We start from the raw sequence: 14,960 nt of genomic DNA on the forward strand, positions 1-14,960 counted from the left end.
CACGCCTGGCATCTGTGCCTGCCAGCAGTTCTCCAGACAGTCAAGTGAAGACCATGCAGAAGGAACCGTTTTCAGTACTGGTGTGTTTAAAAGAAAAACCTGATCTCACTTTCCTCTCTTACAGAATTCTAATGTAAAACAGAGAAAAACAATGCTTACAGAGGCACCAAAAGGTACCCAGCACCAAAGCAGGAACCGAAGATTCTTTTTTTTAAAAAAAAAAATCTCAAACTTCTGATAGAATTTATTTAAAAAGCACAAATAAAGTATTAAGTCTTTTGAAACAGTGCAGGTTACCTAGAGTTAAGGCTGATCTGGTCTTCATCATGCCCTCCAACCTGACGTCATACCAATGGTGGTTTCCAGGACAACCTCCTTCCAGACTCTGAGAAAGCCAGAGAGTCAGGAAGGAGTGAAGAATCCCAAGACCACAGCCTTATGCTCCTGGCTACCACCAGTATCGATTCTGGGCGGCGTGTTTTCAAGAGCACATCCGCACAAAGCGAGTATAGAAATACCTGGCCACCTTTAAAAGTTCTCCTTCACAGTTCTTTGCTTGGCAGCATATATGCTAAAACCTGAAAAAACCAGGGGAAAGAATCTGTTTTTCTAAGGAATAGGAAAGATGGAAAGAAAACAGTCTATCTAAAATAATATTGTAAATTACACTTAGAGAAATTTCATGATTTCTTGATTCAAGAAAATGAAATTTGTTTCCATAGCTGGTTACTGTAAAATGTGGCATAAAAATATTTCTGGGAGACATATCTGTACATTTTAAATACTTCTGTATACATGTAAAGGAATGAAGTATCAAGAAATGTCAACCCTTGAAATGTATTTCTAATATTGAAATAGAACAACAAACTGCCATCAGGTTTTTTTTTAAACTTTTACATCACCAGTTATTTACAAAGATAGAATTAGAATTAGAAAAGAGCATTTTCAACTGTATCTGCTGCTTTCACTGGGGCTCCTGTGATGAGAGTAACTCCGATCACTTTCACTGTCAGAACCGTAAGATCTACAACAAAACAAACACACAAAATCCTTTTATATATCAGCTGGCTGAATTCCTCTGTTGACAGGAGTGGCGAGAAGATGTTCATCACGTGGCCTAACACAGCGAGGGACAAAATAGAGAGCTGACTGTGGTAACACGGGGACTTCCCAAAGATGTTTTCAATGACTTTAGTAGTCCTAGCAAGGTCCTAGCAAGGTTATGATACAACAGCTTGAGAAATTACTTGGAATCCATTCACATACATGGGCAAACACTCAGTGTTACCAAAAATGACATCTGTGTTTAGATAGACTGTCTGAGGGAGGAAGGAAGAGAGAAAAGGTGTAGAGTTTGTTACTGATCAGGAAACCAAGTAGGGGACAGGGCCTGAACATGGACAGGACCACTGGGACAATGAAAATAAGAAAGCTGGGGTATGGTCACCATTCAGGTGCTTGGCGGAAATACATGATCTTAACCAAAAAGCTGAGAAGTGATCCTATTCAGTTACTCTAAAGAGTATTTGCTGAGGATCAATCACCTTGCTAGGGCTGTGGACAAAACATGGTTCCCTGGGATGTAAGGGTTAGTAGAGGACAGAGAAAAAGACAAAACAGGTCAGGGTCACAGAAAGCCTGGAAGGAACAAAGGCTGCCTCAAAAGCACACCCCAGGGCTACACCCCTGTGCCCCAGGGTCACCAGTCAGGGAAGCTTCTAGGCAATGGTGGGTTACTATGGAGACCCACAAGGTAGGTGGGAAGTGGTTAATTCAAAGGAAGGATGAAAGCTGACATGTGTATCTCCAGGCAGAAGGTTCCAGCACACCAAAGAAGAGTGGCCAGAATGAGCTCTAGCTGGACTTGGCTAAGGGGAGGGTCCCAAACACAATGCTAAGGCCCTGGGCAAGTCCTTGAAGAAAGTGATGTAAGACAATGTCCAAAGCAGGATGACATTTCACAAGGATCACTGTAGCTGCAATGGATGGATGAAGAGGAGATGAGGTGCACCAGGAATGACATTACAGAAAGTCACAAACACAAACATTTACAGCACTAGCGTCAAACACCATTAAACAGACTAAAAAGTAAATCCCAATGCTGTTTCTGAGGCCAATACTGTATATATTACTTTTTAAAGGTAAAAGATGGACAAACTGGGTTTACGTCCAACAACTACGCCCATTTAAGAAGTGGGCCACATAGTTTGGTGGCCTCCTCCTTTCAACTTCTTGCATGAGGGATGCACAAGTAAAGATACATTTGAGATTCAAACATTAACAATAACCAGCAAACATTACCTGGGAACTCTTAGTACAAAGGCCACTTTTACTGAGTTGCTGAAATCCACACAGAGGAAAGTATTGCTCCTAGAGGGCTATGATTTCCTTCCAGTGCAGCCTGCCAGCTTCCCAGCCAAAGGCCTACCGGCACCTGCAGGAATCTAACGATGACACCCACCTGGAGCGCCTGTTGTAACTTCTGCCCCGGTGGTAGCTGTCGCTTCTCGGGCTCCTACTTCGACTCGGACTTCTGCTGTAGTAGCTGTCGTAGGTGTAGGACCTGCTTTAACAGCAACAATAAACATGAAATGCTCCCACTCAGATACTTTGACACACCCATTTCTTTCTGAGATCTTGACAACGGTTCCAGTTTGGAATGTGGTCAACTGCATGGCATTGTGAGGACATATTCTGCATCAGGACTAAAAACATCTCTCAGTCATCCCACATCTATCTAACATCTATCACTCATCCCACGTTCAAAGGGTAAATGTTAATGCTGTTTCTATGATGAAAAATATCACAAAACTAGCACTGAGTTATTCTGACTGAGGCTGGTGGATTATTAAGCAATTATTCAACTATTATCTGCCATATACTTTGATTCGGAGTGTCACTTCTGATACTTGAACACAATGGGCCAATGAGTAAAAATGATTAAAAAGACCTCATTTATGAAAAAAAAATATGATTTCAAGAGACACATGGATTAGTTCAAGTTCTTTAAGGAAATGTAACTCTCCCACAACCAGGACAGAATAAAACAGATGAATGGGATCTTCTACTAAGAGTCAAATTCTTGTACACATCAGAAAACTTCTCCAACAGGGTAAAAGGAAAGCTGCATGCTGGGAAAAAACATTTAGCACTCACATGTCTGATAAGGGACTTGTAACTAAAATTTATAGACTACTCCAGCACCTCAACAAGAAAAAGGTAAACCACCCAGTCACAAAATGGGCACAAGGTATGAACAGACACTTCACCAAAGAAGACATTCAGATGGTAAACACATGAACAAATGGTAAAAATGCCCAGCTACTAGAGAGATGCAAATAAAAACAACCATTAGACACCATCTCACCCCAGTAACAACAGGGCAGCTAACAACAAATGCTGGTGAGGTTGTGGAGAGATTGGAACTCTTAATTCACTGCTGGTGGGTGCAGCCATTATGGAAAGTGGTCTGTCACTTTCTAAAAAAGGTGGATATAGAAATACCATTTGACCCAGCAATTCCACCACTGGGAATATACCCTAAAGAATAAAGAAACCAGAGCCGTGATTCAAACAGATGTAGGCACACCCATGTTTACAGCTGCGTTATTCACAATAGCAAAGAGATGGAAGCAGCTCAAGTGCCCACTATCAAATGAATGGATAGAAAAACTACTGTACACTCACACAATGGAACAGTATGCAGCACTGAGCAACAGTGAACTCTAACATATTACACAACATGGGTGAGTCTGGAGGACATTATGCTGAGTGAAGTATCTCAGTCACTAAAGGACAAATACTGTATAACACCATTGTTGTAAAATAGGATGGGAGTGGGGATTTAGAGAGCGAATGGGAAAAGAGTGGATAGATAATGAACACTGCTGTAGAGCACATGAAGGGAAGAACTGTCAGAAAAAAAAACCCAGAAAACATGATTAGGCATTATATATGTATGCCAACAATCTGGAACAAGGGATGCACTGCGGTGTAGGCTGAGGGAAGAGGGAAAAGAAAATGTTCAACAAAGAAAAAACAATTATATATAAAGAAAGAAAATGCAACACTTAACGGTTTCTAAAACAAGCCTTTCAGGCCTGCCCCAGTGGTGGCTGCCCTGCCCTGTGCGTACCTGGACCGACTGTGGGGGTCATACGAGCTGCTCCTGGATCTGCTCCTGCTGGACGTCCTAGGAGTAATCATGCAGAAGAATGTCACCGTGTGCATGATGGCAGCACGGGCCGAGCCAAGTCTAGACAGGTATTTGCCCATCAGAGTAAAATCTCAGTGAAATCCACTATGTACACCGATTTTGTGTTCATGTCAAAAACATACTGGCTTTCCCCCATTGGGCTTCCTAAGAAAGATTGTAAATTCTGTATGATTCTTCCAGAGGGTACACAGAAAGCCCCTGGGAGGCTCTGCGCTGGGTGGGAGGGGAAGGCTGGACGTGGAGGGCATGCAAGCAAACTGAGGCTGTGAAGTGAAGACCTCGAGGCCAGAGATGACCAGAGGCCCGTGCTGCCCACGCCCACCCCCCACCTCTTCCTTTCCTGGCCCCATGCTCTCAAGTCAAGAGGGTCCGGCAGAGGTGAGCTGAGGTTGAGGAGGACAGACTGGAGGGGAGGCAGAGGCAGGCCAGCTTTAAACGTTTCTAGGGCTTCTCTTGCTCACACTGGTTAAGAGCTCATCCTGGAAACAGCTAGGAGAAGTTGGTGGCTCTTTGAAATAACGAATGCGGTGAGAAAAATGGGTCAGCGGGGCCAGAGCAGCGGGAGAACGCTCCCTGACAGCCACTCCTCGCAGGCTCACCTGTGGCTTTTGTAACTGCGGTAGGAACTGCTCCGGCTCCTTGTTCGTCCCCTGCTGTACCAGCCTCTACTCCGACTCCTTGAGTAGCTTCTCGATCTACATTAAAACAGTGAGGGGAGGTGGATGGCACTAGAGCACCACAGCAAATTAACTCCTGAGAGGGCAGGAAGCAGGAAATGGCACAAGATGCAAAACCTTTGCAAGAGTCCTCATGAACATGTGACGAGGCAGGTCCCAAAACAAGTCAGGTTTCAATGAACAGACAGTAAGAAAGGGGGACCAGGAGGGGCTGTTACGGGGGTATTCACAGGAGCACAGAAAGAAAAACAGCAGGGCAAGAATCTTACTGAAGGTAAAGTTTAAATAAAGAAAATCAAGCTCAGTATAATCAGGTTTATGAGTCAACAGGAGATTGAAGTAAAATCATGAACTGTTTCTAAGGAAACGATTAACTTCATGTTACTAGCAACAATTTTCCCGTTTTTAATTCTCATTCTCTGCACTAAGCTGATGATAAATGTTAGGGCCAAAAGAACCATGTCCTCCCCACTTGTGTCACAGTATCCCTGGTGGACAGAGGCCAGCTAGGCGTGTGCCGCTGGAGGGTAAGCCTGCTGCTCTGGGCTCACAGAGCTTCCAAGTCTGCAGCTTGGAAGAATGAGCTCCAAGTCCCCTCTCCTGCTGCTCATTTCTAATGCGTCACCGGCAGGCGACAGACAGCACAGCCTCATACCTCCCCCGGGAGTTCGTTTCTACCACCCAACAGCCAGAGACCTGTCACCCTGGGCCCACACTCCTGCCTCCCAAATCCCCCGTCCTCGACTCTCTGGGCTTCAGAACAAGCCCTGTTAGTCCCTCTCAGGTATCTGGAAGCAGTGACCATGTGCCCTCCTCCGATCTTCCGCAATAACAGACAGTAACAGACCTTCCTTGGGAGAAGAAAATGAAAAACACTACTTACCGGTACGATGATGTGGAACTCCGCGAGCGACTTCTTGAGTGGCTGTATGAGACAGACCTCGTTCTGTGTCTTGATTTGGTTTCAGATTTACTTCGAGATCTGCTCGGACTCCGGGAATGGCTGTCACCATCCCGACTGGGTGTCTGCTCGTCACTGGAGCTGTCTCGGTTTCGTGGCCTCTGGTTTAAGCGTGCCGTCTTCCTCACCTCGTCAAAGAGCGAGCCAGGCCGCACTTTATTTTTGCTCTTGATTTCTATCCTCAGGCCCTGCGGTTTCATCTCAGACACAGTGGTCAAAGCCTTCACTTCCAGAGTGCCGGCGGCGGCAGTGGCGGCCAGGTGCCCCACGCCCTGCAGGGGCTTCCACTTGCTGTCCCCGAGGCCGGCCTGGCTCTTCACCGCCACCTCCGGCCTCACAGAGCTCTCAGCAGTGCCGCTGTCCTGTGTCCCCATGTCACTGCCGGTGTGGTTTTCACGTATTCCGCTTTCCTGTTCTCCCGTCTCGGCCTCGGGATTCTCCGTCTTCACATCCTGCTTCTGAACAATGCTGACATCGGGGGCCTCGCACGTGGCATCTTCTAGAGGGGACGCCTCCTCTGTTTTCACGGGAGAGCTCCTGTCAGGAGTGCAAATCTCCATGTTATCGTCCGTCTGGAGCACATCGTCCACGCTGCTGGGGACCCTCTCTTCGACGTGCTGCACGTCTCGGGGAGAACTGGCTGTCCTCTCCTCAGTGTTCAGGACTTGGGGAGAGACAATGGGTTTCCGATCGTCCTCGGGTCGCTGCTCGAGCTCTGACGAGCCGCTGCCTGTGCGCCGTCGGGCGGCGCTGCCATGGTCACAGGCCCTGCTGTGCGGTCGTCTGGGCTCCTTCACGGTGTCACCGTGCGCACAAGCGTGCTTCTTCTCCTTTGGCTCCTGAGAGGTTTGCTTTTCGCTCACCTCCTCCTCCTCCTCCTCCCCGAACTCGAGCGGTGGCTGCCAGTGAAAGGCCTGCCTTCGCTTCGGGGCCTTGTGCTTTTTGTCTTTTTTCCCTTTCACCTTCTCCTTTGCTTTCTTGGGGTGTTCCCGCTTCAGGCCTTCCTTCGGCCCGTGCCTGGGCTTCCACGGCTTGGCCCTCGTGTTCTCAGAATTGGAGCAGGAACCCCCGGAGTCAGAAGTCGAGGACTGCTGTTTGCGGGCCTTCCAGACCCCGCTGCCATCAGGCAGTGAAGCATCTGCTGAAGACTTGGCTGTAGATTCCTCTCGGATGTGGATTTCCCCAGGCTCCGATTCCGAATCCAACGTGGCCTCACCTTCCTCCTTATCCGAAGATGGCCGGATCACCTTTGCACTGTTTTTAGTCACATCTCGTTCTGAATTTGATTCAGAGTCCCATTTGCTCCCGGCGTAATTCTTCTTTTTAGGCTTGATGCCATTTCTGAAGTGTTCAGAAGCCTGCTCTTTCGGAGTTCTTTGTTTTGGATGAGGGCATTCCCGTTCAGGCTTGGCTTTCTCCCCTGTCCTCCGGTCCTGTCTGACAGCAGTGACTTCCATCTGGGCCGGCTTCTCCTTCCCCTGCGCTGGCTGGACGACGTCAACACCTGACCGGCCGCTGTCCGAAGAATCACCTGACGACGACCTGCTTTCACTACGGCGTCTCTGGCACGAAGGCTTCTCTCTGCCTTTGATGTGTTTACTGCCCAGCGCCTTTTCAGACACACTGCTGTGCCTTTTATTTGAAGCCTTACTTTTCTTCCCACTGGATCTAAACTTCCTCTTGGATCGTCTCCTCTCATCACTGCTGGCAGAAGAGTATGAAGAGGATCTACTGTCCTGTGAGTTATCACTGTATTTATTTCGTGAATGAGACCTAGATGATGGCGTCCGAGACCTTGAACGTGAACTAGCTGGGCTACGGGACCGCGTGTATGATCTGGAATAAGATCGACTCCGAGAAGACCTGCTTCTGGACCTCGGTGAACTTTCTGAACTTCTGTCACTGTACTTTGTATACGCACTCCGATCGCTTTCTGAATGTTTATCTCTTTTACGGTAGGAGGATGAACTACCAGTCTCTTTGGCACTTGCTAAGCTGTACGTGCTCTGGGTGGGCAGCAAATGGGTTGTTTTCGCTTTCATTTCCTGAATTCGCTCATAGGAGGGCTTCCAAGGTTTCTGTCCAGGCTTCCACCGCGAAGGAGGGGGACTGTCACTCAGAGGAATGACAGGAAGGTTTTCTGTCACCACCGGCTGCACCACGATGGTTTCATTTTGTGGCACTGCTACTCTCAAGGGTTCTGTTTTAGCTGGCTTGCTTTCACTTATCTGGGCGGCTGCTCTAGGAGATTTGGACGCTGGCCTTTGGTGCCCTGACTTTGAACTAGATCTGGACTTGGATCGACTTCGGGAATGCGATGAAGATCTCAAGATCTCGACGGAGTCCTTGATCTCGAGCTGCCTCGAGAATAAGACCTCGAACGAGATTTAGACTTCGACCTGAAGGAGCCTCTGCTGGAACGGCTCGAGGAGCTCTGATCATCTTTATCAGATTTCGACCAGTCCCTTTTTGACGAGTGACGAGATGACAATGAGGAAGAACGAGATCTTCTTTCTCTACCAGGAGGAAATTTCAGTCGTTGGGTGGATGATTTTAAGGATTCTACGTCAGATGGCACCAGAATTCTTCTCTTTTTCGTCTGTTTGTGTCTTCTGCAATGTTTCTGCTTTTTAGCTTTCTTTTTATGCTTAACCTTCTTGTCTTTTCTGTGTTTTTTATGGTGCCCATCGGAGTGTCGTGCTGTGCTCTGGTCTGAATGATAGCCATTATAGGACCATGATCTGGATCTCTGGGACAAGCTTCGTTCATCCCAACGGCTTGAACAGGGGTCACTTAACCTACAGAAAAGACAGAACATGTATACAATTACTCACAAGCATCTTAAAGATATGTGCTGTCAATGAAAAAAGTACCCACGAAGGTTTGCTAATAAAAAATACTGACAACTAACACTGTAAGCTCATGTATAAAGGATGAAATCAAAACAGCCTGATCATTTCACAGACACAGACCACAAAGTACTAACAGAGTAACTTAAGAGTTTTTCCAAAGCTTAGTGAAGAGATTCAAATATGGCAGAGAAACGTTTTTAAACCACAACAACTAAACACAAAAGCAAGAAGCATGCACACGCACTGCTGGCTGTGATGTGCTCATGTGCTTCTGCCTCCTGGAGCTGCCAGGAAAAGCCTTCCTCATTATGGAGGAAGAGTCAAACCAAGCTTCCAAACAACGCTACTGATTCTCTGAAGATGCAGGACAGTTACCTGCAAGCCTCTTCTTCTTAAGAGCCTAGCATGGCGATTATTTTATCTCGGCCTCACAAAGGTAACCAGGCCTTTCCCTCCAGGTTTCAGTTAAACTGCTCACTACAGAAACCGAGGAGAAAGGACATAAAAACAAAAGGAGGCTTTGCAATCTCCACACTGAGGCAAGGGCTTGCTTGAGAGTCCTCAGCGTCACTACGTCTAAGCCTGCATTTTCATGCAGAAGATCGATGCCTCTTCCAATCTGAAACCATTTTGCAAAACGCTAAAATGATAAAGATAATTCTACCATGAAGAATTATCCAAAGCCTCAAAGGAACAATGTGGGGTGGGCAGTAGGGGTGAAGAAAACGTGCAATACTAAATTAGGAAAAAAAAATAAAACAAAGTCTATTAATAATAATAAAAAATCACCCAGTGTACCTCAATGGTACATATAGGTAGCTGTACATGAGCTGGCCCGTTTCTAACACAGACACTGCACTGGGGGGTGCCTGAGAGTACGAGGCAGCTGTGTTTCTGAGGAAGCACAAATCCCTGGAGTCAGAAATCAAGGCACACTCTGGGACAACAGCTTTTCCTAGCTAGCTTTAGTGACTAAGAGATGTAGCTGTTAAAGAGTCTCCTGCATGATTTTTAAGTTCTAGTCATTTTTAAAATTGAAGACGAAACCTTTAGGAGATTCACTAGGTTGGCATGTAGTTCTGTGAGGGAGAACAAAATTTTGGTTTTTGATCTCCAAAATCTTTCCAAAGCCAAGTTCACTCTTCTCAATGAATAGTACTATCTTTACCAAAAATTAAAAAATGTGTTTCTCCCAGTTCCAGTCTAACTGTCCACCTTCTTCAAGGAAACGTCTAGAATTGTGTCTCTCCCCTCAACGCTGAAAATGTAGCAGATCCAGGACTGTGTTGCTCAGAGCCCTTACTTGTCTCCTTTACTCCATTTCTCGCCACTTGGGGGTCTGTACGCTCTCAGCCTCTGCATTTCCTCTTTCCAGTGAGGCGGTGTTTCACTGCTGTCATCCCCGTCATCCGATTCCGAACAGGATCTTGACTGAGGAGGGGTGTGATAACGCTTTAAAAACAAAGATGGGAATCATTACTTGAAAGATGCTTCCCTACTTAAGAGTCTGCTATACAACAGAGTTAGGTAGAAAACCCGACTTCAGACCCCATTAAAAGCACTCAGTGAAATATGAAAAGGATGATATGACAATCTTTCAAACATAAGGGATGAAAAGCAGGTGGGAAAGGCTGGGACTCACCTGTAGTCCCACATGAAATCTTCTCTTCAAAGTCCTAACGGTTATATTCATTCGCCTAGATCATTCAACATACTACGATTCCTTAGCATATTGATTGTTTTATAAGTTAATTTTATATCTAATCACACCCACGCAAAATCAGTGGCAAACAATAACAGTATCTTCCCTTAACCTTAGAAATTCTAAGTAGCTCCTAGAACTGAGTTTAGATTATATCTAAACATAGAGATTTTGAGATTATATCTAAACATAGAGATTTTGCTTTGAGGAAAAATACGTCATACTACTTAGACAAATATTTTGAAAACAGAAGTCTTAACACACATACAATTGTGCCCCTTCCTTTAATCTTCCGTCCGGACTTTGACACAGATGGTTTCTGATCACTTACAATGGGTGTAACTTCAGGAATTTTCCTAGAAAAGAAGATAGTGATGAAAAGTGAAATAAGTACGAGTTAGGAATCTCCCCTCCCCAAATTTAAGCACCATTTGCATCCATGTATAAGCACTGCACTTATCCAACACTCTTGGACAGTGACAGCTCTAGGTAACCCAATTTCCTAACCAAACCCTTTAAATGTCAAAACAGAATGAACTGAAGAAAAGTAACTCAATTGAGTAAATATGCAAAATACGACTCTCTTTTTCGATGGCTCTTTTACAGAAGGTTAAATTCTCCACTCTTCATGATCAGAATATTCCTTTCATCCTGAGGTTAGATGAGCGGGCAAAACTCCAACAGCAAATTGGTGTTGAAATTCCTCTTGAGCTTGTCACACTCCTCAGAGGAGACTGGCGAGCTCCTCTGGATGGAGAAGTCTGACTGTCCACACTTAGCAAAAGGGGTTTGGGGGAAAAACTGGGGTGCCAGCACCCAACTACATATTCCCACGCCTCAGCTCATCCCTATGTTTCTGGGCTGAAAACCAGGATAGTCTAAAGGAATGCTGAAGGATTTCCAACTCTAATGACCAGATGGAATACTGAAGGATTTCCAACTTTAGTGACCAGGTATTTGTTACAGTTTGTCTCCTGAGTGAAGCAGAGATTGTGAGGACGGCAGAGGACAAGCCAGGGTTCTGGCTGTTGTTCACAGGGTCGCGATGAGATGTACCCTACTAGACAGCACCTCACAACAGCTCCCTAACTCTAAATTTTCATTCTTCTCTCCTTCAGTGTTTGTCTGGGAGTAGAGTTTTGTTTTGTGATAAACCTTCTAATCATGAGAGATCCTTTCTTTCATTCTTTAGCTTGCAATGGCCACTATTAAGATTGTGGCTTTTACTGAGCACTTACTAAGTGTCAAACATTGTTAATACGTATTTAAAAGACATTCCCTTATTTAATCCTCAAGTAACAATACAAAAGAGATATTATTAGATCTCCATTTTAAAATATAAGGAATTTTAAGATTAATGAGTTAAAACTATTGACTAAAGCTACAGAAAGAAATGAAATTTGACTCTCACATCTATCCCCTATGCTCTAGGAAGGAGGAACTTGGCCTTCAGTTTATAGTGTTACAATGTGAAAATGATGACCCTGACCTCTAGGGCTGCTGTTGCAGTCTCTCCACAGCCACGGCATCATCTGATTCTCACAACCAAGTTAAGTAGGCACCCTGCTAGGCTGCAGTTTGCTCCATTGATGAACAAAACAGCGCCCCGGTCTCCTTACCACACTGACTGAGCACTGCTACCCGTTCTCCTTCTAGTCACAATATTCTGACTTCATCTGAGCTGTGGTTAATTGCTATTTTTAAGAGCTCGCCAAATTATTCTAAAGGCGCAGCCAAGGATGCGGAGAAATGAATGAGACAGAGTAGAACATCGTTTCTGCTAAGGAAAGGAATTCTATGAGAACAGGTACGTTACTGCAGGCTACCGAGCCGACTCCAGTGCACCATGAACCCACAGGGCACAGCAGAACTGCCACAGCGGATCTGCTGAGCTGGAATCGTCCTCAAAGCAGACTGCCAGGCAATTTCCCCACAAAGCCACGCTGGCGGGTTCAAAGGACCAGCCTTTTCGTTAACAGCTGGGAGCGCAGTCACGGGGGTCACCAAGGCTCCTCGAGAGTAAGTACAAGAGCTGGTGAGACGGGAAAGTTAACCTTCCCTGAGGAGGCTGAGTTACTGAAGTGCACAGAAGCTTGGTCTCCAACAAGTGGTCAAAAATCTCAAGGCTTCTAATTCTTGACAAATATGATGGGAAGCTCAGGTGTGGGGAGTTTACGTTAATGGGAGAGAACAATTCAGCAAAGCAGAGCGAGAAGAATGCTTAACCTGAAGAATATAATCAACGTCACTGAGTTACATATGCAACAAACTGTTAAACTGCCAGATATTCTGCTGTGCATATTTTCAACAACACAATTCTTTAAAAGGCAGTTAATACACTTGAGAACAGGATGAAATGGAATTTTTTTACCAGGTGGAGATCAGTTAAGTTCATCTGGATGTTTGCTGGATCAAAGCCAAACTACTACGCCCAATTATTAAGAAAAACAGGACACAAGAATGAATTAGTGGAGCTGGACAATTTGTCACAAATTAAACCGTGTTTTCCCTCAACAGATGTAAACCTGGATGGGCCATGATTCTTGGGAGCTGGGTGGTGATGTAATAATGAGATCACATCCTCCTCCACAAGTGACGTGATCTGGTGTGCTTTACTTTGCATGTTATGACAACTGCAGTGCTGTGAGGTGGAGGCCACTCCACAGCCCCGCCATGAATGAACCTGAGCAACTTTTCACAGAGATGATGCCATGTGCGGCTCTTCTGTCAGGTGCCACTTCATAGTCTCTGCCCCTTTTCACAGGGCTGATTCGCTCATGACAGGTAAGAACGTTCTATACACTGGGAATACTTACACTGCAGATTATTTCAGACATGTTGTCATTTGATCTTGTTTATAAAAACTTTTAGCACAAACTTTTCATGTATTTTCATGTTCTCTGTGTGCTCTTTCTTTTTGCTAAGTAATAATTTTACTCTTTTGACTCCATGGTATCTGAGAGTATTGTGTGGCTAACATGAATGGGATTTCTGCCACTTGCCAACCTTCCTCATTTCAACCAGACAGAGCTGACAAAGAAAAGCTATTGATCCGTATCTACAGATTTTATTTCTAGACATTTTTCTAAATCATTTCCCATTTTTAAGACTACTGTTATTTTTAGGGTGCTCTGGGCAGGTAGGGAGGTTTTTGTGCTTTCTACCCAAAGGGCAGCAGTTTGAATCCACCAGCTGCTCCTTCCGATCCGTTTAAAACCTCTTATGACCTGCTAGAGGGTCAGCAATCAATCTGTTCTCACTCAACAGCTATGCCTTGGATTGTATTTTCAGACAAGGATCATTTTATCCCCTTCCAACACTTGCTGTATTTCATTTTCCTTTTATAGTACAATTAGCTACGGCTCCTGTCAAAGACTAGAACGCGAGCTCCGCTGGGTCCCTACCACTGGGTGCCAGGACACTCTCTGTGTGACAGCATCACATTTTCTCTACACAGCAGCAGCTGTGGGAATCAAAAGCCTTCTCAGATAATACTGGCAAACTATTTCTTTCCCAACTACATCCTAAGCTCCACAAAGTTAGTGAAAATGTCCCTTATTTTTGGTTCACTACAGAACCTAGCAGAGTACTAAGCACATAAAAATAAACACTGAAATGTAAAAAAAAAGACTTCCCATTTCCTACCTTCAAGAAATAGATTTGATCAGTAAACTAGAAATCATCTCTTTCAGAGACAACAATTCCTCATTAAACCTTATTCCTAACCAGATTATAATAATGTAATTATCGGAAAGGTATGCTATTAGTTCAAAGAAAATCTACCTTTTTTATTAGCAGTTTTTTTAAAAAATGAGCGTATCAGGTTCTCAAAACATTTCATCAACTCAAAAAGCAGAACTACCTCACAGGGTTCCCAAGGACACAAGTCTCCCTGGGAGCAGGCAGGCTCCTGTGTCCACTGTGGAGACGATGTGGCATCAGCCTTCTGACTGGCACTGAGCACTCTGCCCCTGCTCTACTTACGACCTCACCTCCTCCTTTCACTGCTGTTACTGCCGATTTTCACCTGAGTCAGAACCAACTCAAAGCTGAGTCCCCTCCATTAGGCTTTTCAAAAGCAATAAACTGCACAGGAGATTATCTACAGCCTCCAACAGATCTGAACCGTGTGCCTTTGAGTTAGCAGCACAGGTCCTTACCACTAGACCACCAGAACTCCCGTCTAATGACTGCTGTTGTTGTTATTTACTATCAAGTTGGAACCAACTCATAGCTGACCCTCCAACAAGTTTTCAGAGGCAATTTAATCACATGGGAGGAGAATGCTCATTTTTCTCCCGTGGAGCAGCTGGTGGATTTGAACCGTGTGCTTTTGAGGCCTGCAAGTGCAGCTCCTTACCTCTAGACCACCGGGGCTCCCTTTTTACTAGTGTTTTGTTTTGCACGGTCAAGTCACAATCGACCCACAGCTGACCCTGCAGGGGGTTTTCAGAGGCAGTTAACTGCACAGGAGGAGACTGTCCATCTTTGTCCTGTGGAGCGGCTGGTGGACTTGAACTGTGTGTCTTTGGGATTGCAGCACAGTCCACTA

General features: G+C 45.2%; 1 protein-coding gene across 1 annotated transcript in view; it reads right to left on the reverse strand.

Moving 5' to 3' along the window:
* Nucleotides 1-945: 945 nt before the first annotated feature.
* NKTR (natural killer cell triggering receptor) overlaps nt 946-14,960 on the reverse strand; it is a 43,485-nt gene continuing 29,470 nt past the window's right edge. The window contains 8 exon segments of the mRNA XM_006892986.1: nt 946-1,024; nt 2,435-2,563; nt 4,136-4,192; nt 4,816-4,911; nt 5,777-8,181; nt 8,184-8,652; nt 10,010-10,158; nt 10,677-10,764. Coding sequence (XP_006893048.1) covers nt 946-1,024; nt 2,435-2,563; nt 4,136-4,192; nt 4,816-4,911; nt 5,777-8,181; nt 8,184-8,652; nt 10,010-10,158; nt 10,677-10,764 — 3,472 coding nt within the window.

Source organism: Elephantulus edwardii, unplaced genomic scaffold, assembly GCF_000299155.1.
Source record: "Elephantulus edwardii isolate Elephantulus edwardi_28Jun2011 unplaced genomic scaffold, EleEdw1.0 scaffold00121, whole genome shotgun sequence".
NCBI classification, from domain to species: Eukaryota; Metazoa; Chordata; class Mammalia; order Macroscelidea; family Macroscelididae; genus Elephantulus; species Elephantulus edwardii.